The 27230-nt window shown below is 39.5% G+C and overlaps 1 protein-coding gene across 3 annotated transcripts in view; it reads left to right on the plus strand.

The window, feature by feature from the left end:
* The first annotated feature begins 1058 nt into the window (after positions 1 to 1058).
* PCDH15 (protocadherin related 15) overlaps positions 1059 to 27230 on the plus strand; it is a 359782-nt gene continuing 333610 nt past the window's right edge. For all 3 annotated transcript variants that reach the window (XM_086616980.1, XM_086616981.1, XM_086616982.1), the window contains exon 1: positions 1059 to 1149. In XM_086616980.1, the coding sequence (XP_086473106.1) occupies positions 1059 to 1149 (91 nt within the window). The remainder of the gene's footprint in view (positions 1150 to 27230) is intronic.

Here is a 27230-nt window from a genome sequence, read left to right on the forward strand (position 1 = left end):
TCTATAAGCTCAGTTTGAGAAAGGAAAATGACAGCACGGCTTCAATAATGCCTCGCTGACGGAGGATCAGATGGTGGTAAGGCTGAGGCTGTGAAGCGGGGGGTAATAGTCTGCCTGTTTGACTTGGAATGAAATGCAGCACTTTGGGAACCATGACAGAAAGTTATAAGCAGAAAGTGGCAATGAAATCTGAGTCGAGTGCTTTGCTTGGGAAAACTGACAGCACTTAAAGCCTTTTTATACAATAGCTTGTTTTTATACTGCTGGAAGTCTCCATTTCATGCTTCTGTTGCTAGGAAGTCCATTGTATTTGTCACAATGTTTTTAAATGTGAAGGAATATTTTAAAGTAACTCAGTTCTGGGCTACAAAAATATGCTAATTCTCTTTATTGAAGCAATAAAACAGAGCCTTAGATAACTTTCTAATGTTACTTGCTCTAAATATGCTTTGGAGTTCATCCAAACCTGTCTTGGCCAGTTTATTCTTCTGAGTTTTTGTGCCTGTGAGGTTTTGTTTGTTTGTTTTTCCTCTTTTGCTGGGCATGAACCAACAGCCTGTCTCATTAAAGGCCACCTACGGGATTTGCTTGTGTTTTTTGCTGGGAGAGGTTCTGCTGGGTGACGTTTTTCAATACAGAGTCCCTGCTGACTTTTGCAGTTGAACAGTGGTTAAAAAAAGTGAATTCTCTCGGATACGGTCATTTGGATTCTCCAAAGTGCTTTAAAGCATAAGGGGAGGTAACGTAAATACTTTATTGTAAGGAAATTGTGGAAATTAGACCTCATTTAAGAAGCAGCTTGCATTGGAGGCCTGTCCATATATGAATTCTCCAGTTAACATGTACGTATGTATCAATTGATGCTCCTGGGATGAACCTTGCTTGTTTAAGCACAAACGATGTCACGGTTTCATAGACTACGTATCCCTCCGTAGTTCACACATGCATAGTTACCCGGGAAATAGTTTGTCGTCGCTCACCTTTGCATAGGTTGGCAGACTAACGCGTGTGTCAAATCTTTCTTTTTCAGATCTGCCTTGAGTGAAGTGTGACAGAAAATGTTACAGCGGTTTTCTCTCTGGAAATGCTTAGCTGTAGGGATTGCGGTTGCTACTATCTTAGCAGATTGTTTGGCCCAGAACGATGAAGGTAAGGTTTTTACTGTGGGATGGGTGGGATGACTCTGTGATTTCATTTTTATTTTTTCCCCTCTGGAGTTATTACTTGAACATGTAGCGTGATATTTGGCAGGAAAGACAGTGTACGATAAAGATTAAGATAGATATGGCTATGTTTCATGATTTTAAGCATCTGCTGATGATCACGTTTTACAAAGCTGTTGATTTACCAGGAAAGATATTAATCTGAAGTTAGGATTATTCAGTACTGAACTCCTGCATTAAATTTTTTTCCTTGTTCATTCATTGAACAAATACTTCATCTTCCTTGACTTGTAAATCCACAGTTACAGCACTCGGAACAGGAGTTTGAGAGAGAATTGTTAACGGGCTGTCTACATATCTGACCAAAAACTTGAGAAAAGATCCACAATGAGGGTCTTTTAGAGAAACAATACTTTAGAAATCCTGAAACATGGCTCGTGTTCATCCTTACAGCATGTTTGTTGAATTTGATTAAGAGATACCAGAAATGTGTTCTGCCAATTATCTATAGTAGTAAAAAAATTACAGACCCAGGTAACTGATTATGATTTATTCTTTTGAACAATTTAAAAAAAGTTGAAAAGCTGAGTTTGACAGACATGTTCATAAATACTCTTAAGAATAACGAGGAGGATAAGTAAAAAGTGAGTATGATTTCAGAATGTCTGTAATGAAGTTGCTCATTGAAAGTGGCACTTATGCCTTCCATGTAGGTAATCTGTTAGAGTACATATTTATGACTTATTCCTGCAGCTGGATTTTTCTTGTAGAAAACTCTATTTTGACAGTTATGAAGTACAGTAGTTTTGCTTTCGTGAGAAGTAGTCAATCCCACTTGAATTTCGCTTAGCTTTTTTGGTGTCAAGTAGACAGCATCTTTTTCTTACTCTGTTAATTGTTTTCCAAGTGTCCTTTTGTTCCTTTCCATCCTCTGGCCGAACCCTATGTTGTATTCCATGTCCATAATATAGAAGAAAACTAATTTCATTTTATCTGTTTTGATACACTGTCATTATAGTTGTCATTGTTGACACTGAAGTGAAGTGTGGGAGCTGCTCGTATTTCAGATGCTTGATCTACACTTGGCTGTAATTAGCTTGCTTTTTAATCATTTATTGTAGTGGAGGAGTGAAGCCATTATGCTTTGCAATGCTGGACTTGGTGATAGTTGTCAAGTGCTCTTTGAGCAGCAAAATGCTGGATTTGAGGGAGGAGAGGCTGCGTGGCAGCGGGATGTCCCCTGGCACCTTCAGCAGCATGGGAGGAAGCAGATGCTGGAGAGCAATGGAAATAAGTTGAAGGGAGGGGAGGGAAGCAGGATGGTAGGATTGCACTGGGCTGTAGCCATCCTGGGGTGACGAAGAAAGAGTGTTCCTGGTAGACTGAAAATACAAAGCAATATTTTTTACTGTGATCTTGTTCGTACTCACACAGGCAACGCCATAACGTTCATCCGAAAAGGCTGTTTATCAAAATAACATTGTGAATTTCGGTTGAATGCTTGAACAATGCTGCAATGTGCAAAGCACGTGGCACAGATGCCCCAGGACAAGACAGGCTGATGTTTCAAAACAGCAAAAGGGATTCCTCAGGTTTCAGTTTTCATGCTTTTCGACTTCTTGTATGACAAACTTCCATGTTCATCGACGTCCCTGTCTCAAAAAGCAGGCAGATCGTCCCATTTTGTTACAGGTGGTTTAGAGGAAGGGAAAGATACTTGTTCACAGTTAGATATAAATCTATTGTTCATTAATGATAGTGACTGAAAATGTATGGCAACTTCCTCACTTAAAAAGACTGTAAACATGTAGTTGCACTTAAACTGTCTGTTGCCTGATGGGGCCGTGTGGGAGGAGAGGGTCTGTGCAACTTCTTCACTCTGTACCAGGAGTTACTGGGAGCGGGTGAAAATTGCATCGCTGACATAGCTATAGCAGCAGAAATGCAGCTGCTCAGATTGCTTTTTGTGTTTGTTTTTTTTTTTTTTTTAATTACCTTGCACCAGTTTGAATTTTATTTGCTTCTAATGTTGAATGCTTGTAATAATTCTGTGAAAACTTGCCTATAAAACTTTCACTTGTGTCACTGGGAAATAGAGAAGACCTGAAAACACAGAATGTTTTAAAATTGGGTCTAAATTTTGTGGACAACTTAGTCATATAGCTACTCCAAATATCCAGAACTTTGGAGACAATGTGCAGACAGTGTTGGGGTTTTACAGACTTTGTTTTAGTGCATTAACTTAGATTCTTGAAATTTCATATTTTCAGTCTGAGTTTCAGACAAGTGTACAAGGATCCCTGCTAGTGTGGCCACATCGTCCCTCTCAGTTATTTTTCTTGTGTGTGTTAGTGTGGGTTTTGGGATTTGTTTTTTTTTTGTCTTTTTTTTTACCCTGACTCATGCCACTTTGCCCAAACTCGTTTTTATACTTAATGTTTTCTTATATAGTCTGACCAGAGGGGCTTTGCTTTTCAGTGAATAGAGATTTGATGCATATAGCCCAAGAGTATTGTTACTTTACTGGGGGGAAAAGTATGCTGTTGCTTGAGGAAACGTGCAGCACCTTGAAACAAACTTGAGAATGAACTGATTTCTGTCCCCTCTCCCCCAGCCCATGATCAGGAAAGGGTAAATTTAGCCAAAAGTACTTCTTATATTTTCAAGGTACTTTGAATAAATTCCATAATGCGACAATAGAGGCAAAAAATTCTATGGAAATTAAGCCAGGGTGAGGTACTGGTTACTCAACAAATGCCACGCAGCTAATGAGGCAGTTCTTAGAAAAAGAATTAGTTTGAAATGTATTTCTTGCAGCAAAGTAGAAAACTGTTCTGTACTTACATCGTTGCAGGAAAGTACTTTGGCATGCCTGGCACTGGTAGAGTTGTTCTAATTTGCAATAACAAAATCTGTAATCTAACACATAACATAAAAGATGCACTCTTTCAGCAAGTGCAATTTAGAAACAGCGCAGTGATTTTAACAGCAGAACAATCATGACTACAAACAGGAAAAATCAATTACGGCAGAAATGATAACCTATTTCTTTGCATCTAGCATGCAAACGATCTGTTTTCGTAGCTGTAGCTGTGCATACCCAGTTAGTTGCATGCCTCTCTATGCACTTTGCTCCATTAGCTTATGCTTTCTCTATTGCAGATGTTTTGCTTGACCTCCTGAGTCATCAAATCTTCCCCAGCCGCAGCAATTAATGATGTTACAAAGTAGCCTTAAAAACTTTATCAAGAACTGCCTTGGAAATAGTTAGACTGCTTTCTTCCTATGCTTATTAGAAAGCTTCCCCAGAATCTCATTTGTTCGTTTGGCTCAATGCCATTGTCTCACAGAAATGAGCCAATTTATTCATGGCCAGCTGATAGCACCTGCATAATCTTTCAGTTCAGGTAAGATGTTTCCATCACTGGTGTTTCTGCTCTCCAGCCAAAGGAACATTCAGAGAGCAATAATTCCCCCTTTTGGGTTCTGCTTGATAAACTAAACAAACCCGTTTCTGTAGGCTGCCCTTGCAAAGCAGATTTTCCTTCCCCTCCTCATCCCGGTAGTCCTGCCGCATCCCTCTCTTGGCTAAATTCCTCTCTTGAAGGTGGTTGCTGGCACTCATATTTTGTCTCCAGGTGACATCCTGACAGTTCTTGACGATGCCAGCTGTGCTTTGCTGTCTCTATTGGAGTCATTTCACTCAGGAAAGTGCATTTTGTGCCTTGCTGGCTGGTGGGTGTGCTGTAACGCAGTGCAGCTCTGTCTTTTTCTGTCACCATCTGTAACTGAGAAGCACGGGCCCTTAGGGATCTCTTTTTCATAGCGATGTTTTTGTCAGTGGTGTCGAAGTGACATGCAAAGCGATCTCAAATTTGTGCTCAAGTTTTGTTTCCGTCTGTGCCACTAATCAATTTGCGTCCTGCGTTTTTGTTGCAAGTTTTCAGTGAGCTGAAATTTCGGTCGTATCTTGCTGCTTGTTTGGAGAGAACTCTGTCACTGTTCAGGACAAAGTACCCATCTGAACTGAGTCGTCTTGTCGTCCCATTTTAACCAGCTCTCTTCAGGTGGTACTTAAAATTTTCATACTAATCCATCCTTTCCAGCATAATCATTTCCTGTGGGGAGTATGTAAAATCTAGTGATGAAATGCAAATACTTTACATCTACTGTAGTGCCTTTTTTATTAAAAAAACCCCAACACTTCCCCCTCAAATGTCAAAAAAAACGTTTATTTCGTTAAAGAGTTCTCACATTAGTCTCAATGTACTGTTGATGAACCATTCAGTGTTTTCTTCCAGTGATTTCTTTGTATTCTTTTGCTCAATCGTATGGTATGCCAGAGTAAATGTAAGACTGGGTGGATGGGTTATGTGTTTTTTTGCTTGATTTTGGTTTTCGTTGTGTGTGGTTGGTGGTTGGGGTTTTTTTAAAAGAAAAATCTGATTTTACAATTTCTACTGCCTCTAGTTTGCTCTCTTCCAAGCAGGAAGACTGCAAAGACTTAATATTTTATTTTCAGTAAGATTTTAGCTTAAGTAAAAGTAGAAATGTCAGTTATAGCCTTGCAATATGTGAAATTAGGTCAGCTACAATGGCTTTTATTTTTTCAGTGCTACTCTATTAAATTCAGAGGCAAACTCTCAAGCTAAAAGAAGCAGTGAGGAGGAAGGTGGAAACCCAGGATCCAATGTCTTTCCTTGTTTTTTTTTTCTTTTCTGTTTTTTTAAATCCATTGTGTATGATTAGAAGGAACACTTTAGCAGATATCTTTTGTTCAGTAGAGAAGGCTGAGTTGAAAAGCTGTCTGTGTGCACTTCCATGTCACACCAAACCAATCCAGCAAAAATGATCATTTGACAATTAACAGATTTAATAGTCTTCAGCATTTAGACCTAGTATATACCTGTCACAAAGGATATAGCTGCAAATTTGGGGGTACCAGTGATTTATACTTTACTCTTAAAAGATGAAAGAAAGACAAAAATAATTCTAACCATTATTAAAAAAAAAAAAAAGAAAACCAAAAGCAAACTTGATAAACCACCAACAAAGGGCGTAATGATTCCATTACTAGGATTTTCAGAAGTGTTTAATGGGGTTGTGAATTGTGGTGATCTGTTTAATATAATGGCATCTTTGAAGGATTCTTGAAGATTGTCATTCGTTGGGCCTGCTTTTAACCTGAAGTTGGCTTGTTTTGACTTTTTTTTAATACAAATGAGTAAAAAGTTTGAGAAGTCCCCTATGTTTCACTTGAAGATTTTTTGGGTGTAAAACAAGAATACTAACAAAAGTCCTCGATTAATACACTTAGATGAGACCACCTTGGTCCTTATGTTGCCTTGTGATGCAAGTGCAAGTTTGGATTGTGTTTTAGGGGGTTCTTGAGGTGGGGAGAGGAAAGGCTGGGCTTGCAAAAGCCACCCATGTTTCCCTGCACAACTTGACACTTGCTCTTGCCTGTCTCCCTACAGCTCAGCTGATTCAGGGAATTGTTTTACCACTCTATCACGTAATGTCCAAAACTGTGTTGAATTCCCCTTGTGTTTTATATGGAACCAGTACTTAGGTTGTAACATATGGTAAAGTAGAAATTATCTATATTGAGGCTTTTTAACTTTTTTTTAATCAAATGTATGGGTGAGTTTGGACTTGGGACTGAAAAAATGTCATGTTATCTTCTAGTTTCAGACTCATTTCCTTGCTTTTGAATAGTCCATTGAACATGAGAGGTGCCACGGACATCTTGGCTGTGGAATATGTGTCCATTGCTGATGGCTCAGTGGGTGATGTTTAATTCTAACCTGCTAGTTGGGTCTTTTCTCGGAGTATAGGGCTTGCCAGCAGGAGTGCCTCTGCAGGACAAAAATTTCATGCTTGAGAAGCCTGAAAGAATACATGTTAGCATTTTCATCCAAGTATAACTTAGCACGTAGATGGAGGAAAAGAAACATCATCTCATTTTGGTTGAAGTATAAGGTAGTAGATACTGCTTTTTGTCCTTCAGCTCATGAAGGCCCTTGAAGGTCTGGAAAACATGAGTTGTTTTTGTGGGGGAATATAGACTTTTCTGGGAGAAAACAGACTTGTAGGGAGAAATTGAGGAAATGAGTGACTTCAGTGGGAATTGGTGGAAAACTGCGGTTGCTAGGCATTGACAGTATCTCACGTCATGGTGTTTGCATTAGGGTTGTGTTGAACATTAAGCACCTACTTTTGTTTTGTTTTGTTTTTACCGTGGATGCAAAGCTGGCTGTGTGGGAAGCTGCCTGAGGTAGTGGATTGCCAGGTGAGCCCGACCTTTATCCTGACTGAGCTAAAGGAGCTGCTGGAAAATCATCTCCTGCTGCATTGCCCTGCTACTTTTTATCCTGCTACTACTGAGACAGGGTGTGTGGGGATGGTTGATTTTAAAAGTAGACTTAAGGCAGGCCTCGTCTATATCAACACTAAGGGTTTTGGCCAAAAGAACAGAAACTCTTACTCCTGGCTCCTTTTACACATAAAAAACTGCCCCAAAACCAGGCAACTACGTGAGGAACTCTAGAGCTTGCTAGTAGAGTCTGTCTCTAGGCAGTGCTGGCATCTGAAACGAAGTAAAATTGAGGCTCATCGGAAGGCTTTCTTATCCAAATATGTATTTCACTTCATAATCATTGAGCAGGTATTTGTTTTATCAGGATGTAAGGAATGAGCATTTAAATAGTCTTTTTATTTATCCTGAATGGGAGATTGCTTTTTAAATAAGGGTTTTCCTGTGAAAAACACAACTGTGCAATTTTCTTTTACCACCAGGATTGGTCAGGCACAAGTTCCTTCAGATGTTTTTCCTCTGCATGGTGGCCCCTTCTATTAGTTACTGTCTTTTATTGAGTCTAACAGAGTCTTATGCTACAGAAATTGAATAACTAAAGGGCCTCACAAATCACTTTAAGAGGCTACTTTAAAAATAAAATAGTTTCAGATCTTGATATATTACTGTTGGGCAGGAAATTAACTGAGGAAAATGCATATTTGAATACATGTAGCCCATTTGTCATTCCCTGAGCCCAGTACCGTACCTATCCAGTGAAAGAAGAGAAATACAAACAGGTGCTTGCCTAGGGGCTGTGTGGGCAAGCCTCTGTTCTTCACAACACAAGTAATTTGTTTGCTTGCTTTATGGAAACTCGCTTCGTTTGCTTGGGAGCTCTGGCACTTGGCTCTGCAGTGTTCCTAGAAGGAAAAGAGCCATCCTTGATCTTTTTGAATTGTAGTGCGGCCGTTAGTTCCTCTGATGGGTTTAGTTCTTCGAGGTGTAACTGATAGGTCATCTCGAAGTGCCGCTAGCGATGCTTGAGTCTGCAGAAAATTTATTTCCCTTTGGCAAGAGATTAGTTAAATTCATCAAATATAGACATCAGAAACAAGTTTCATTTTAGTTAACGTGCAAATTTCAGTCCTGAGTCTCCTGGCAGAAGTGACTGAGCACCCTGTGCTGGGATGGATGAGGCAGGAAGTGTTTGAGAAGCAACAAATTCCAGATCCCAGCATCCTCCAAACAACCAGACCGTGGGATCTAGTTAGGAACGAGCCTCTCTTAGGCACTGGCCTAGCAAGTTCTTTCTACTCAGCCTTATCCTTTGGCACACAAGGTGATGCGTGTTGGATTGCCTGGATTATATGGTTGCGAGCATCAATATTCTTCAAGTCTCTTGGGACTTGACTGACCTGAGCTATCCGTTGGTGTGGGAAAGCTGGGAATACTGAGCTGCACTTTTCCTGCAAGGGACAGGTGCCCTTTCTAAGGTAAGATTCGTGTCTGGGAAGGGAAGGCCTGGTGCAGGGAAAGCAGAAACCCTTGTGAAAGGGCACTGACACAGCTTGTGTCCCCTCTGTAACAGTGGTTTGGACTTTGGGACTTTCACAGAGTAAACTATAAGTCCAGTGATACTGGGCTGAGCTCCTAAAGCTAAAAATCAGCAGCAGTTGTGTCTGCGTATTCATATTCATGTTCAAGAGCATGAGTGTTGAGCTGAGCTAACCCCTGTACTGGTCGTTCTTGTGCTTTAATGGTAACGTTTGAAAGAGTCTCGAGTGGAGAGTGAAATCTGGGAAACTTTGGCAATTTAGTGTTTTGACATAGAATTAGAGGAAGGAAGTCAGGGTTTCTAGAATGCTGTATCTGTTTGAGATCTTCATTTCATGTCCAGATTTCGCAGAACAAATTTACCGCTTCCTTTGAACCTAATTCCTTTTAGCCAAGAGAGGTGGTGCACTGGTATAGTGTGAATAGGACAGTGCTTCCTCAAATAACGTAGATTTCTCCCTTAATTTGGGGAGGATGAGGTGGGATTCGTGTGTATTGCTGGGTACAGAGGATTATACTGTAACTGCTCTGTGTGTTTATTCCCTAGTAAAGCTCTTTGGTCACGAATATTCTGAACCTAATTGCAAACATGGATGCCTTAATGTAAGTGTGTGTACATATGTCTGTTTTGCATCTCTGTTTGAAGTAGCATAAAGACAGAGAAGGCAACAACCTCTCCTCGCAGAGCTTCATTTAGCTCGGTCTAAACAGGATCCGCTTGCTGTAGATGGGACACTGCCACTTGAATTCTTGAAAATACTATTCCAAGCAATCCTTGGGTTTGTATGTTTTTGTGTAGTTCCGTGTGGTCTGACGTTGTTCCCCACGAGATAAACGCCATCTGCACTAATCCAGTAAATCCATCTCTCCATTACCTGCTGAATTGCTGCCACGCTCTCAGCTGGATCAGCAGAACCTGCTTGTTTCATTTTATTCCAGTTTTCTCTTAAGCGTCAACATATCTGCAGATCAGTAGGCCATTAGATCTAGTAGTAAGATAGCTCATACTAATTGACCATATTTCTTTACTAGGAGGCCTTTAATAAGAATAAATGTAAATATTTAAACTTGGCGATTTATTGAAATAACTTGGGAGGAAATCAGACTTTGAAATTGATTTTGAAGAGCACTAACTAGACTAGTCTGACTTTCAAAAAACTGACAGAGAAATGCTAGAAATGACAGCATATAAAATCTGCCTGTGTCCCTTAGTGCCATATTATTCATGTCGTGGTCCACCGTTTATTTACGTTGCCTACTCAATTTTTCTTGGAAATATTGTGCCGACTTCTTTGTATTCACATATTGTATATGTAACAAGAGTTTGGAAACAGAATTCCTGGGCGTGTTGTGCTGACATGGGAGGCTAGTAATCTTTTTTTACAGTAAGAAGTATGTCTGCAGCAGACTATTTGTGTCAACACAGAAGCTTTTGGCTACTCAAGGTTGAGGTTGGTCATAGGTAGCCTACAAACATAGATGGCTTCCAGTAAGTTTTCCATTGCATGTTTAGCTGGGTTGTGTTCCTAAATTACAGCTTAGAAATACAGTATTCAGAGCACAAGTATATTTTTCTTTCCTAAAGAAAGGAAAGTTTCAGACTAACTCTTTTAAAAAGTGTTTTCTTAAGATGAAGCAATAGGTCTTGGGGAAAGGAGTCTGAGCTGTTAGGTAAACCCTGTAGTTGCAGTCTTCTCTTCTGCAGACTTCATTGCAGCCACAGGATGCGTGAGGAATGGGATGAGGTGTGAGTTGAAACAGAGAGAACTTCTGAGTAAGTTTCCAGAATCCGTTAATTTACCTTTTTAAAGCTTCTTAAAAGTCAGGGGGTGGGAGAAACACTTATTTGTTCCTTCCTCTTTCTCCAGACATTCCGTTCTTCCTGCTGGCCAAGAGTTCTGGTGCACATCCTCTTTCATGCTCAGTCTTCTGTAAATATGCATTTTTGTGCATTATAACGAGCTCTCCCCTATCTTTGGAGTTCTCTGTTCTGCCACTGAACTCTGTCGCTAGCTAGAATATTGCTTCTGCTCCTACACATCACTGTCCCTCCCCTGTCATATTACTTTCCAAACTCTCATCTCATTTTTCCTCGTCTCAATCCACCAGTAAGAATTATTTTCTGAATGCTTATATGAGACTGTCGTGTGTTGACAAATAAACTGTGATAGAAGCTACCTCTCTGTTGCTACTATGCTTCAATTTAATCAGTTTCTTATGAGAAGTATCTTTACAACAAAGCACAGGAACTTCGACTTGATCAAAACTTGATTTTATTATGCTTTGATTTTCACATAACAAGAAGCGACTCATAGCTATGTCCTTAAGAGCACAGGTTCTGTGCATTACAAGTTACAAATTTGGGATTGGGTCGCTTCAAAATGCCCAGTTTTGCTTCAGTTTGATTAATTTATATATTGGGAGTGGGATTCCTAACTGCACCAACAATGAGCATATGTTTTCTGTGTTATGTGGCAAAGACCTGATTGAACAATGGGGTCACCTCCAATGAAGTAATGAAGTTGTTCTGAAAAAAAATGACATGTGAAATCTTTTTTTCAGAGGACGTCTTGACTTTCTTGCTCAATTACTTGGTAAGAATGGACTAAAGGAAGGCTTTAAATATGGATCCAGGTTTTTCAGCACTCCGAGGTCTGAAGTTCTGCAGGGTCTGAGCTCATGCCCCAGACAGCACTATCTGCTGTAGTGTCTGTGGTGGGAGCAGAGTGACGTGTTGGGCAGTAATTGCAAAGGATGAGCTCTCCTGGCTCATTTTAATGCGTTCAGTTTACAGGAATCATTTTCAGATTAGGGGATCATTACCATTCAGCTGTTGTCTATCGTTAAATATAGAAGGTGTTTTTCTTGACTAAAGCTCATGTAAACTCAGGCAATTGCTAGAGATTTATGTGGAATGTCTGTGGGGAGGAAATATCTGCAGTTTTGAACCTAAACCCAAAAACAAGCACCAAAAACCCCCCAAACCAAACACCCTCCCCTCCTTTTCCACAAATATTGCTGTGGTTTTTGAATTAACTGCGGTTTGTAACTCTGTTGGCCTTATAGCATCAGGTGAATAAATGCCTTTGACTTTTGCAACAGTGAAGATGATGATGTTAATATTTAATGTGAACTTAACAGAGCAAATAGAATGGACTTGGAAAGAGTTTTGTCTTGAAGACTTCTGCCCTTATGCACAGACGTGATCATCACTGGATTTCCTCCCAGGCAAATACCTTCTCTCTCACCTCTTCTAGGGAATATCTGTTGAAAGATAAGTTTGGTTGGTTTGTTTTGGTTTTTGGTTTGGTTGTTTTTTTGTTTTTTTTTTTTAGATGATGAAAGGAAAAATTTTGGGTAAACAGAATAAAACAATATAGGGATTTTAAAAAGAAATTCCGACTGTCTTTCAGAGTTAGGTTTAAGAAATTAGTAAGAAAAAAAAATCTGTCCTTTACTGCAGTATTTATTAGAGAGTGTATTGAGGCATGGCAAACCTTAAATTGGTGTGAAGATGAATATCAGTAGGCTACACTGAGCAGAACTCAAATATTTAAGTAATGTCAAATTACCGTCATGCACCTAGTTAAGCCTGATTGCAAAGTGGAGGGCTGAGGAGGTGGAAAAGGAAGCAAGGGAGAGAAATTGTGCTCTCAAATTGGATTTATAGATAAGTGGGATTTCTCTGCAATTGAAGGCTGAACAGATCTAGTCTAAATTATCCTGGAAAGCTGATTTTCACAGAAGAATAGGCATTGTGGTACGAGTTTGAGTGTGTTTACCTATAATGCCATTTCAGTTTTCTTTTCTGAATTCGGTAATGATAAACATGATCCCTTCTCACTTTAAAAACATGTAAATGGGGTTTCTATTCAAGGTATCACAAGCTGTTAGGCATTTTAAAACACTCGTGCAGAGCAGTAAATAGTTTACTTAGGTTATTTGCCTTGCTTGATCCTGTACTGCAATAGCAGCGTTTCAGTCTCTGATTTTTAAGCTACTGATTGTTCTGCCCGCAATATTGATGCGACATTAAATACTTGATTTCTTTATCCCTTCTAATAGGTCAGTCCTGCTCAGTGGTACTGTCTGTTGAGAAAAACAAGTTGTTGCCAAAATAATTATTTTTCCTCTCCATTTGCTAGAATGAGCTGCTTGTATTTACTCAATTATAGCGACAAGAAGGGTTTTCTGTCAGTAGTATTTTGGAATATCATTGGTTTGAGTGGCTACATACAATTCTGTTACTGCCAAGTGGTTCCCTGACTTTAAGGATATATAATGGGACAGGAGTTAATTATTTGACCTGCTGTTCAAATGTTACATGAGACTAATTTTGTGGCTTATTTCTATTTTGTGGTTTATTTTTATTTTTAGAGGGCAGATTTAGGTTAGATATAAGAAGGAAATTCTTTACATTGAGGGTGGTGAGGTACTGGAACAGGTTGCCCAGAGAAGTTGTGGATGCCCCATCCCTGGAGGTGTTCAAGGCCAGGTTGGATGAGGCTTTGGGCAACCTGGTGTAGTGGAGTGTTTCCCTGCCCACGGCAGGGGGGTTGGAACTAGATGATCTTTGAGGTCCCTTCCAACCCAAACCATTCTGTGATTCATTATAAACGCAGTTGTTTAAACAGACCGATTTGTTGGGTCCTAAAGAGAAACACACAGTTGTAAGCAGGTAGGGCCCTCCCTCTTTAAAAGTTTCATCCAAAGCTCCGGATGGTCCAAGCTTAAAAGAAGCTGTAGTTGCCTGATGTTGTACTGCTGGTGCTGGAGATGGTAGTTTTGTTTTCTTTGTGACTAGTTGGCCAGGGCAGGCTGATCGTGTTTCTTGAGAAATAGCTGGGCTTGTTGTTGTAAACGGGTAACACGGCACACAATTAATCACTCAAAAAATACCATAGTAAGTTTTGAAAGATTTCTGAAAAAAACAAAGGAAGACAGAGTGGACTATTTTTCTTCCACATAATGTAGCTGACAATGATGCTGGATGACAGAGCAGTTGATATGTTATATTGTTAGGAGTTTGTAGTGATTATAGTGTTCTCTCTAATCTTCTTTCATAGAAACAATAGGTTTTCCTCATCTTTGCAGATAATTCTTGACTCATCAGACTACTTTTTCTCCATAACATCATCGGGATCCTGCCATGTGAATCGGTACAATATTTAATGCGCTTCTGCGATAATGGCTAGCAGCAGATGAAGTTGCAGTAAATGACACCTTTCAAAAATGTCCTGAAATTGTTTTTCTGTTTATTTGGGGATAATAGTGATGAACAATAGAACACCTGGATGTAAATTGGAGAGCTCCAAATAAATGTCACTTGCAGTGGCGGTCTGTGCTGTGAACAGGCTCACCCAACATCAGCAGTTGTGTGATGTGAGTGCGGTTCATGCCCTCACGTTGTCAGCACTGAGTAGTCAGTGCAGAGAAATGAATCCCCTCTACAATGAAATGAGTCCCACTTCTCAGAAGATGGAGGAATTGTTCCCTCTAGCCGATCTTCGTTAGGATGGCTACTTTAGAAGAAGATTTGTACTGCTATTATTACCTGTAATTCCATGGCAGCTAGTGTTTTATCTCGAGATATAAAGATGAAAACCAGTATCTTCAAGCTTGCATTATGGTTTTCTCCAAAGTTCAGCATCAAAAGTACAGTAAGAGATGCTAAAGGGCTTTGTGAGCCATTGGTATAGACCGTTTTGGTTAGTATGCAAAGTTTCAGATACGTGAGTTGGAAACTTCAGCTTAGTTTCCATTTCTTCAGTGCTTTTTTTTGTCCTCCCAAGTTTTTCTTTACTGCTTTTTATTGCAAAATTAACTGAAAAAAATCTAGACACTGTTCTTTATTAGCGTTCTAACAATTCTGGAGTTTAAGAAAACTAAACATAAACCAGAGTATTTATCAATGTAGATGGAGAATTTTCTGTTAAGAGACTCTAGAGAGATATTTGTGATGTTTCCCTTCTGAGAAGCCCTTTAAGGATTGTTTGAGCCCTTTTTCCTGCTTGGCTACAGTACAGGAGTTGCTAAAGTGGAAAAATATTACGATTTAAAAAAAAAAAAAGTTGTAAATACCATCTCATTTTTTAAGTACTGTTTTGTAAATGAGAGGAGGAAGTTTGATGTTCTTCGTGTGTGCAGGTGCATTTTGGGAACTCTGTTCCGTTGACCCATTACTAGTTGGTTTGGGGTTGAAGCCACTTGTACATCATTTGTACTTGAACATGCCATATCTAATATTTTATAACATATACAGCTGTAGTAAATTTTTATAGCCTTAAATTCATTTCAGTAGCAGACACTAATCAAAGATGTTATTTTATGGTCATTGTTGATAGAGATTTACATTCACATTGTTGATAGAGATTTACATTCACTGTTTCTTCTTCACTCAAATGCCACATTCTGTAAGATAAATTTTTTACGAGATGCTTACAAAATGTTTGTCCTGATAGGAAATCTATTCCACTTCAATTAAACGGGGCATCTGCGATTCCTGCTCAGCATAACAATACAGCATGTGAAGAAGGTCCTTTCATTTGACAGAGATAGGGTTAGGAGTGTCAACTTGGAGTTATTTGTATGTTTTTTTTTTTTTAATAGAAAAAGCCCAAGAAAAAAAATAATGAAAAAACCCTCACAAAATCCCACCGAAAAACCTGACTCTTTACTTGTTTGTGTAACAACATAGTATCTTCTGCAAAAATCATGCTGCTTCTTCTGGTGCAACGTGGTTTGTGAATGTTAGAGAGTTTTTGTTCAGAAATGATCCAGAAATTATTCCAGGGCAACAGATAATGAAGGGGAAACTTGAATTCACCAAAGAGAACTGAAAAAGTTGTAAAGTGTAGCTCTATGAAGTTATGGTATTCTTTCTGGACTCGGTTAGTAGCAGGTTTATACTATAAAGCTAAAGACAAGCCTGAAGATTTGTTTTGTTTTCTGGCGCTGTTCAAATTATGAGCTGTTGTGTTGACCTTAACTCTAAAATTTTCGTTATCTTGGGGAGGGTGAGGGGGAAGTTGAATGATTTAAAAGTGAAAATTTGTCAGTAGTTTAGAAGAAAATGAGAAATACTCTGTCATGACCTCACAACGAGATTGAAGATCCTACTACCACAATAAGTAGCAGTCTACTTTGCTTTTGATCAGCTGTAAATGCTCTTTGAAATCTCTCTGGCAGTATCTCAAAGGTACACCAGTGGTGTCCATTTTTCAAATCTCAAGTGCACAGCCTGCAGGAAAGCAATATTATTTTTCATTTAATGAGCTTTAGCACACGAGCAATTAAGAAGACGTAATTGAATGAAGCTAATCAGGGAGACACAGAAGCTTGCCTCTGGGATGCTGCTCAAGTCAATTGCTCCTCTTATCTACAATTTTATCTGTTTAGTTAATAACACCGATGGGTATAGTGGCACGGGCTAGTGGTTTTACAGCTCCAGGGGCTTCTGGCTGGTTTGTTTTGTTTTGTCTTCAAGCCTTAGCCTTTTTATTCTGCTAAGGAGGTCGTGATTAACAGGTGATGAGAGTCTCTGCTTGGCTAATATTCTAGGTGCTCAAAGAAATGTGATTGAGACTACTGTATTTTTAAATGGCTTTGAATTGCTCAGCATACAAACCACGAAGCCAGACATTTACAGGCATGGTCTTCACACAGCTCCATGGAATCACTGAACCTGTTGTTGTCTGATAATTAAAATAGTTACGAACATACTGTCACGAAAAGATAAACTGAGTGAATGGCTTCAGACAAATGACTATTTTCTTCATTATCTGGAAATAAACCTGTAATAAGCCAGAATCTTACACACACACACAAAATTATATTTAAAAAACATAAACAATCATGCATAGGAAGAAATAATAAAAAAGTCCCATAGCTGTGCATAGCTATTTTCTTAACGTCCTTGTGGGTAAAACCTTTGTATAATTAAGTGCTAGAGGTATGAAAAGAAGATGCCATATCTGCTTGTTCTTCCAGTATAATCAATGGTTTGGGATTTATTTTCAGTTGTGCATCTGGCTAATACAAAATTAATCAACCTCTCCATTACAGTCAGCCTGGATATGGAGTAGAAGCTGAGTACTTTTGTGTCAAGTGTGCTACTATATCAATGCCTGTGTGCTAGATTAAAAAAAAAAAAAAAAAGGTTGAATGGGATTAGGAGAGGAATAGTCTTTGGCACTGCTGAATGCATGTTAAACCTACAGAAATACCCATGCAATCGCTGTCTCATCTGCAGGGTTGTTTTCACCTTTGCATAGGTGAAAACCTTACAGGAAGAATTTGAAACCTCCCCTGTACCCTTGTGTTTCCCCCTATAGAGATGAAGCTGGGTCCAGCTTGGAGGCATCGCTTCTGTCCTCCTGCTGATGGCCTCTGTATAGTCTGTAGATCCAAATTATTATGACATTTTTGTAATTTAAGAAAACAATGTGTTTTCTTTCCTGTCCGTCCTTGCTGATGTAAAACTCCCAGGAATATGCACTGGGATGGGACTGACTTCTCAAGTCCTCTCTAGTCGAGTGCTGTTTTGCAAGTTGTTAGCGTGTACGTGTGTATTTGGAGGGAAAAGATGGATCACTGGTGGGCGAAAGCTGCTATTCCTTTGGCACTGGTCGTTTTTCAAAGGAGCAGAAACACTGTGGAGAGCTGTAGCTATACAAGAAACAATGATCAATCTTAATTTCTGCCATCAAATACCCTCCTCCTCTTTTTTTTTTCCCCAAGTTTTGATGGCTTTTGCAGTAAGAAAACTTGCATTTTATATTAGTTTACCTGTGCTCATTATTAGCACTAGGAGCCAGTAGATTTGTGAACTGTTTTTACTTCTTTGCTATTTGGTATCCTGGGAAGCACCAAGGTACCACCGTTGTCTGTTTTAGCAAAAGAGTTTTCTTCCATGTCTTCAGCTCTCCCAGAGATTAGTGATAGACACAGAGAGATTTTGATGGTAATCACTATGTCCTATAAGGTGTTTATTTTTGTAACTGTTTTCTAAGCAGGTGAAAATTGAAAAGTATTTTGAGGGTTTAGAGTTGTACTGCAAGGAATATGAAATGTCTTTTCCAATGTAGCAGAAAGGTATCAACTCTCTTCTTGCAATTTGTCTGTTGTTTGATGATAGAGGTTTCCGACAGCAGATATACCAGTGCTTTGAATTCATTTTCACAACTGTTATTAAAAAAAACGCACAAAAAAATCATCCTAAAGTGTGTAAGTTTCTGGAAGAAGTCTTTTTAATGTTCAGAGCTTGGAGAGTCCACGCACCAGCATCAGCTGCTTCGCTTGGCTTTAACACCGTGTTTTGGGCATGGTTAGCACGTTTTGGGAATCCTCTCCAGAGGGGTTCTGGTGTCCACCGTCTGCTGAAGGGGCTGAGTCAAGCAGTCCTTTGCCTCATCCCATACATCTTTCCTCGCATAGTTGCTTTATGGGGGAAGCACTTAAAACCTTAACTTTGTTAAAATAGAGCTTAAATGGTTTCAAAGACAACGGCTGTAACTATTTTGTATTTACCAGGTCATTTTTGAGTTAATAGTGCCCAAGCTTTCCAAAAACATCTATAAAGAAATTCTGGCCGGAGTGACAGGTGACACCATAGATATGTTCTTTCATTTCAGGTTGTAGTGTCCTTATTAAATAGATACTTCAAAAATAGGCTGAAGTTCCATCTTGATGCTTTTCACAAAATTGTTGGTGTTTTTTTTTTTTTAATAAATATTGAAGAAAGTGCTAACTCTGCAGATAAACTTTTATTCCTCCCGCTCTGCATATTTTCAGTTTTTTCATTTATAAGTGGGAGGTATTTTGTGAATTTACCTGAAAAAGTAAATAATAAACTGTGGGACCAGGAAGGCATAGTACAACTCCTACAAGAACAGGTATGATCATCACTGTAGATGGGAAGAATGTTAATTATAAAAATAAGGTTGTATAACTTTTTGCTTAACAAAGTGGGTATCAAAAGTGTGCATCTAACCAGAAGGAAAACAAATAACTCTCTGTAGCTGTTGAACATTAAAGTCCTTATTGCTTTTATAATTAACTCAGGTTCAGGCTGTTTAGACACAGGCCAGATCTGTGATGGGCAGAAAGCGGTTCAGACTTCAATTATTGAATCCGTTGGAGCATAATTTATTAAAGAGATACTTCAAAGGATGACGCTTTCTGTGAAGTCTTATTACTTTGCATTTTTTATGGATGAGGAACATGCAAATGGATGTGTTTCAGGCAGGTGGTATGTAAGAGCTGTTACGATATTTCAGATGCCTTAACCTCTGTTTTTTTTTGGCAAAGGATGTTCCAGCTGCGACTTGGGAGCCTGCTTTCTGCTCACAGCTCTGTACCTGTTCACCCAGGCTGTGGAGGCAGCATTTTCCAGATCCTTGCCTAATTATTTTTTACATATGTGAATGCGTGTCAGCATCCTCTGTGCAAAATAAGTTAACTTTGTGAAGCCACTGGAACTTGATTTTAAGCCCTAAGTTCATTACGTCCTATTTCCTGGGTTCTGCTACTACATGTCTGCTTGGAAATATGCTTAAAAAAACAGATCTTGACACTTTTTATTGCCTCTGAGACCTTTTTTGGTTGTCACTTCTGTAAGATACAATGTCTTCTACTTGAGATACCTAAAGCTTTCTGCTTTCGAAACCAAAGCACAACATCTGTCTTAATTTGATAAGGCGTTCAATGGTAATTAGATCACGATTCAGTTAAGAGACAGTAGCAGGGTCTGTTTTTTAAACGTGAAAATCTCCAGGTCAGTCCTCAGTTTTGCAGGTGGTTGTTTCTGCAGGGATGGAGCAGGGGATACCCTGGTGCGTGCTAGATAATCCAACGGAGTCCCGTGACCATGGGACATGGCAGCTTGTCCTCCCAGAAGACGGTTGCATTTGCCATGGAGAAAGGAAGAGAAAATTTGCAATGTGCTGTTATGTTTAAAATGCAGTTGTGGAAGTCTGTTTTGCCAGGCTCGTTTTAGCAGTGTTTGAGTGAGTACTCGAGGAGCTGAGAGAGTAGGGTGCCTCGTAAGCCAAGGAGTTGTCTTGCTTCCCCTTCGTGCCCGTGAAGGGCGCAGCAGGGTATTGCTTTACCGAGCAGCGAAGCCACTTCCTCACCTTGTGCCACTGCTGCTTTTGATGTCTTGATTGAATTACAGGAAGATGTTGATCAACGTCGACTTCATTAGAGATGTCACGAGCAAGATATTTATAGGCACGATATGTAAATGTGCACAAAATTGCTAGTTAATTGCCCAAAACATAAACAATCCTAGAACTGGCAGATTAATTAGCGCAGCCTGTTTTCGGTGGAGGCAGCCGTGGGTTACCTGCTGTAGATCTGGCACATCTGGTACCAAGTGGAATTTTCTTGAACTGTTGGAATATTTACAGCAGCTAGTGCTCAGCGTGAGAGGTGACTTCAGAGGAGCAAAACAGCTTCTCGTTGTTCTACCACCAACGGACTCTGACAACTTGACTCTTGTTTTTTACTTAGTAATATGTGAACGTTGCTGATATTTAGGATGGACGGGAGAGAGGATTGTAATCTTAAAAATCCAAAGGGAGTTAGAGCCTTGGCAGCAATATAACTTTTTTCTAGTCAATAAAGCGCTGCTTTCTAAAGAAAGTTGCTGAAACCATAGTCTCAAGACTACAGTACAACAGTATTTGCATATGGTAATGTAATATTCTAAAACTTTACATCTGCTTTAAAAGTGAATATGTTCCTGTGTATATAGGAAAATTTCATGAAGGTTTTTTTCCTAAATTTAATCTTAAACTTTTAATGCTGCTTTCTTTTTTTTTCTTAGCTAATCTCAATCGGTTCTGTGGGAAACAAACTTAACATTTTCCATGTCTATTGTGCACAAAAAGAATCCTGGACCCAAACGGGATAAACTGTTCAGGGGAAGATGACAAGCCTGATGATTAAATGTGATTTCAATGGCAACAAACATTAATATTGACCGTAAAGTCTAAAAGTCAGAAATTGACCCTTTAGGAACAGGGGAAGGCTAAATATTATTAGCTCATCTATAGGCAGTTTAGCTGTCTCCTCTCCTGCGTTTCAGTTAATAAATGTTGATCCCTTTTTGTTCACATGTAAAGAAGTTTCAACAATAGGAAACGTTACAGGTACCTCCAGTTGCTTTTTCTGAGTTACCTGAACTAGTAGTTAAATGTCTGCGTTTATACAGCGGTTAAAATTGCAATGACTTCAAAATTTGCTTATAGCACCTGGATTCAGTTTAATTTCAAATATTAAATATTTTTTCATTCTCCTGGATGAGATTTTTGTCTTAAATGTATCACAGAAGTAATAGGGAAAATGCAATTTCCAAAATATTGAAAACAGCATGAAATTTTAATGCTCAGTGCATAGTAATAGTTAAAAGTAGATTTAGTCAACTTTTGAAGTTTAAGCACTTGTGAAGATATTACAGCTATTTTTGAGCCATCCGGTACGTTTTAGTGGTCTTAAAAATTACTTCTGGTAATAGCCATTTTAGGTGCTGCTTGGCATAGTATCATATTTTTATGCGTATTACAGTGTTTTCAGGCACAAGTACGATTTTAAAGAGACTGTCAACTCCAAAACTGCTTGTAAAATGCAAAGTTGTTTCAATCTATAAGAATATTGCCCGAAAGACGGATGGTACTGCATTTTTCTAAAGCGGTAAAACAGCAATCCACATCACTTGCAGGGCAATTTTCAGCTCCCAAACCCTTTATAGATATCGTATCTGTAGAAAAAGAGTTGGACGAATGGAGAAATAAAGCTACAAAATAAATCAGGTTGCATATTCTGTATAAAAGCATGTTTTTCTGAGGCTATGGGAACAACAGTTTACAATGACACTCTTTATTTGGTTTATGTCCTTTTTATACTTGATTATCCATCATGCTCACCTTTTGTTCATCCAAAACCAAACCCAAATTCAGCTACAGTCAGATTTTAACGTTTAGCTCATCTTTCACTAGAGTCTGAATTTCTGAGCAATGAATTTTAGAGTAGTGCTTAACTGAGCCGGTCTGAGTCAAAAGCACAGAAATTCAATGTAGGTTTAAGAAGTACCGCAAATGGGTTTGAATCAAAATCAAGTTTGCTGTCATTCCTTTCCCAGTTTCTACAATTGGAGAAGTCTGTCAGGAAGAGCTGAAAATAGTCTGTGAAAGCCCTCCTTATGCTATTTTCAATACAGAGCAATTGTAGTACAAGCCTGCTAATGTAAAGGTTTTGCCAAGCTTAGCCGAAATTGCGCAGCTGTAGTTCGGAATTCAGTCACGCAGGAAGCAAGGCAGGACGTTTTCCTCGTAAATCGGGTTGCTTAGTTACTCAGCTTAAATGTATGGTTCTATGTAGCTCTTTATTAGCAACCTTGTTCTGTAAATGGAGATGTTTGGAGAGACTCTTTCACGGGGTTTTTGGGCGAGCGTTCCCTGATGAATGAGCATTGGAAGTGCAAAACGTGGAAGTAAGTATAAGGCCTTTCAAAGGACTGTTTGCTTAATGAGCAGTTGGAGCATTTCTGAGAAATATATTTTCCAGCAAATTTCAATGTGAGGTGCTTTAACCTCAGCCAGTGCCACAATCTATTAGAATTTCAGTTCTTGCATCTCCAATTTAAATAAAGCAGAGAACACGCTATCGCTTTCCCTGCACATCGCAAAGTCCCAAGAGTTTGGCTGGGAATTTCAATCTATAAAACCCCGTGGGCTTGAGGTTTTCCTGTATTCATTGATATTCTGTTTTGTGAACCACTTAGTTCTCTTGAAACAGCCTTTCACAGTAGCTTGTGGTCTCTCTCTGCAGCCACCCCAGCGATGCACAACCTGCCTTTGTGGCACTTGCTGTTCTGGCAACGTTTTAGTAAATCAGTTAGTGCAGGTGTTTTGACTTTGTTCCATCAGACATCTTTGGTGTGGTGCGTGCACAAACTCTCTTTGATTTCCAGGCAGTGGAATAAGGCAAAAATCATGTGTCTATTTTATTTTTTGTATTAATGACTTCTCATTAATTTCTTATTTAAAATGGCCACAGTATTAAGAGTGACTCAGGACTGAGGACTGGACTTCAGTGATTCTTGCTATATATCTCCAAGACATTTATGCAAGTGTCTTATGTGCTGTGCTTAACAGTGCAGAAGAAATGGGGAAAAGAAGGCTTTAAATACTTCCTAAACCTTCTTTCACAAGCTCTATTTCCTTTTTCTCTCAACATAGATGGAAAGGGATAGAGTTGAGGAAGAGTACGCTTGAAATTAAGACTGCTGCTTAGTGCCCACTACTCTCACTGAACTAAGGAGCGTAGCTGAATGTTGAGTGCTTGCTTTGTTTTGCTCTCAGCAGAGCAAAACTAAAACACACTTAAATGCAGAGGGGAAGAAACAAAACTTTAAGAATCTAGACTTCTGGCTGCACTTTAGGTACTAGAAAACTCCCCTCTGTTCATTTCGGCTTTTCTCTAACTCTGCTCCCACTCTTCTGGCTCTGGAAAGTAGTTTGACTTGCTTGCTGTGTCAGGGTTTTTGTAGTACCGAACAACTTGTCAGTGCTTCATTCTCAGAGAGTCTGAATTCCTGGCAGTTGGTGTTGAACTATCCAAAGGTTTTATTATGATCACATTATATCAAATAAGGTGGCCTTAGCATCTCCTTCAGTGCAGAGGACAGGTAGGCAGCTGAGCCTGTAATTCCAGTGTTCGGAGAAATCATTTGTGTGTAAGGCTGTGGTCGGACAGTTGCTTCAGGCTCTGCAGAGGTGGATCAAGATGGCAAAGCCTCCCACTTGCCAGTCATTTGTTACCACTTTGTCGTCAGCTGCTGTTATTCAAACAGATGAGCCAAATTAGAAGACAGTGCATGGTCACCTTGTGGACTTCAGGACAAAATGAGGTGGCATAGTTCAAACCTTGATGTGCTTTGCTTGGCCAGGTCAGCACTGGGGATGACTGTTTCTCCAGCCAGGAGACAGTGACATCTTGAACTACTACGGTATTTCTGACGAAGCATAGTATGGTGTCTGTGGTATTAGCCTGAGAACTACTGCTTGTGTTTGTCTATGTTGGGTTTAAAGAGGAGTTAAGCAGGCTGGTCCTGTATGTTGGTAATGTGCCTTATTGCATTTGCACGTTTGGCTTAAACATTATCTCAGTACAGTTGGTGGTGATTCTGAGGCATCAGCAGGGCTCTTGGTCTAGAGGCTCCAGGCTTGCAATCGGCCACAAATGACTTTGTTTAAAGATGGCAGCTAATTTTAATATCAAATTTTTCATATTACTGTATTTGTTATTCGTAGCACATAGTCACGGAAGCAAGTCAGAATCCTGAACTCACATTATTGTTTGCTACAGTATTTAGGGATAAAAAAAATGGTTTATTGCAGTCATAGAGGGCACAGAGGGTCAGTAGGGAGTGGTTGGATGCTGTTTCTTCCTGCATGGTGATGAAGTGGTACCATGTGAACAAGCAGTGACTAAGTTCAAAATAGGGTTGCTCTAAGGGATTATAGATGCAACACAGTTTAATGGATTAAGGAAGAGTTCAGACAAAGGAATGTGGGGGATCAACTAAGAGCTAATATCATGTTCTTGGAATATTGCTTTTGTAGGCTGTGCTTGAAGACAGGTTTGAGTTTTTTGTGTTGAACGGATACGGCTTTATTCAGTGTGTCAGAGTGGTCAGGCCTTAATTCCGTCCTTCGAGTTCACAGCTTTACGGGAAAGCTGTTGTAGGTGTGACACACATCACCTTTCAAAATGCTTTCAGCTTGGAGTAAATGTACAGGCAAATACTGAGTAATTAAGTTCAACCTTCTGCACTTCATTAATACAACAGAAGTGGCTAAAACACAAATGCAGAGTAATTGCGTGGTGAGATTTTTTTTTTTAATTGTTTTTTTCCTCTTGGCTTGGGGAGAAGCCCTTGGTAAGTAAGGGACTGATGCTGAAGAGTAATGGAGCCTTCTACAATTCCTGACAAAGTTTAGAGTCTGATCTTTGTTCCAGTGACAAATTAAAGAACAAAATTTGATTCTGCCAACAAATAAAATAATTTCCTTCAGTAGTTAGTGAGTAGAATTTTATTAAATAACAAGTCTTTTAAATCAGGCTGCGTATCTGCTAGGAACTGAGTCAGTTCTTTGAGATTGCCTGCTGTACTCTCTCTATTTGTTTAAATAAAACCAAACAAAACTACTTATCTGAATATATAACAGCAAAATTGAATAGAAGACCAAATGTAAAATAACTTAGAGGAATAATTGGATGTTCCTGAAGCAGCTGGAAGAAGAATTGGTGATTAGCATATTGAAGTGGATTTTTTTTCCAATTTTAATTCCAGAAGTGCTTAGGAGAAGATGACAGTTATTTCACAGAATAATGTCCCAGGAACGGTTCCGGTTGGCTTTGTTTTCCAGGTGAGCACACTGTACTACCGGCGGGGCAGCTCGCTTTTTCCTGCCATGTCAAAGACAGAAAAAGTTATGGAGCCCTTCTTAAAGTTGTGCTCTGTTACTGGGAACACAAATTCCCTGTCAAGTGTTGTGGGAGACCTTTTTTTGGTTATATTCATTTAAATTCATAAGGCTTTGTGGGGCAAGCCATTTTCTTTATGAAACTTTCAAGCAGTCAATGCAATTATGTGCCTTGCCGTCATATGATTTAATGATCAGAACAGCCAACTTGAAACACTGCTCCCAACTCCGTCCAATGTTTTTTTTAGCTGGAATTTAGGGATATGCCAAGTATGAATGGTTATTTTGGATTTCTAAGTAATTGCATTTAGTAGAGGGATGTTGTAGGAAATTCTCAGTCACTGTGACTACCTCTAACTTTTTGGTTTCGTTGTCAGCTTCTAAACGTGTGTGAGGCTACAGCTGGCTTTGTAAGTGTATGACTATGGGGCTTATAAGAAACGCAGTTAAGGAGATGTTTGCAAAGCTCCATCTACAGTTAGTGGTGTGGAGGTCCATCTTTCTAGTGGTTCGGAGCAGGAGGCCAGTTTGTAAGGTCCTTTGAAACGCTTTTGTGAAGGAAGTCGTCTCACAGGAGAAAGAACTCCTGGCAGAGAGGGGCTGTGAGGATGCAGGATGGTGGGAATGAAGAGGAGAGTTCAGGCAGGGAAGGTGTGCTGCTGTCAACTGCAAAACCCCACGTTGATGGGGGTACGCTAGTTGGAAGGGACCTTTGGCAGTTGGGCAGTCTAACCCTCATCTCATTGCTGGACTATCTCCACTCTGATGTCTTTAGAGCTCTTTGTGTTGCATGTCAGTTCCCCACACTCAAAGCTGCTTTTTGACTGATTCAATGGCATTTGTTTTTATTTTTATAGATGTTTCTGTTTACTTTAGCTGTGAAGTTGAAATAGAGAGAAGTCCTGTAAGTAATGTAAGTGTTGGATGGGAATTGGGTTTGAGAGAGGGAAGGACGAAGTGAAACGAAGATGATCAGACAGCTCTCTGTAGGCAGAGTAAGAGATCATTCAAGTTGTTGTGTTTGTTTGGACTCAGGCTGTTCGACCTTGCTGAGCATCTTACCTGTAACAATGATTGAGGGTGTCCTCTGAGCTATCTCATTAAAAATAATTAGAAATTAAAATAATGAAAATTAGCTATCAGAAACCATCTGAGCCCTGTAACTGTTCCATGAAGAGTTTGTTAAACAGATTTTCACTTTGCTCCCAAGGAGACAGGCCCTTTATTTACCTGCCTTCACCTTGATCAGGTAATTGTAAAGCAAACACACTAGTTAGATGAAATGGTGAAGTTAATGACAGGAACAAAAATGCTCTTCTGGAAGCTTTTAGGAAAGCCTTCATAGCTTGTTGTTTTCTTTGCTAACTTTTATTTGCCTGCTGCCCTTTCTGTAAGGTGCTGGGGCGGAGAGCACTGCTACATCATGATTACATTTACCAGGGCTGCTGCTTTAACGTAAAACAAATCGTGAAAACTGTGGACAGGGAAGCTCGTTTCTGTAGTGCCTTTTCTGCCTTGCTTAAAGCATGTTCAATTTAGCACGATTTGACGTCCACGACTACTCCATTATGCCCAGGAATTTCCGGGACAACTTGCTTTTTGTTGAGAAAGTAGAACAAATAAACGTAGAACAGGTAGACGGTGCTTCAACGTGTTGCTTCTCCCAGTGCTTCCAGCAGAGCGGAGGTTCCTTCCGTTGGTGAGACAAGTCAGCCTCTGCCATGT

The sequence above is a fragment of the Tauraco erythrolophus genome, chromosome 9, assembly GCF_009769465.1.
Source record: "Tauraco erythrolophus isolate bTauEry1 chromosome 9, bTauEry1.pri, whole genome shotgun sequence".
Lineage (NCBI taxonomy): Eukaryota > Metazoa > Chordata > Aves > Musophagiformes > Musophagidae > Tauraco > Tauraco erythrolophus.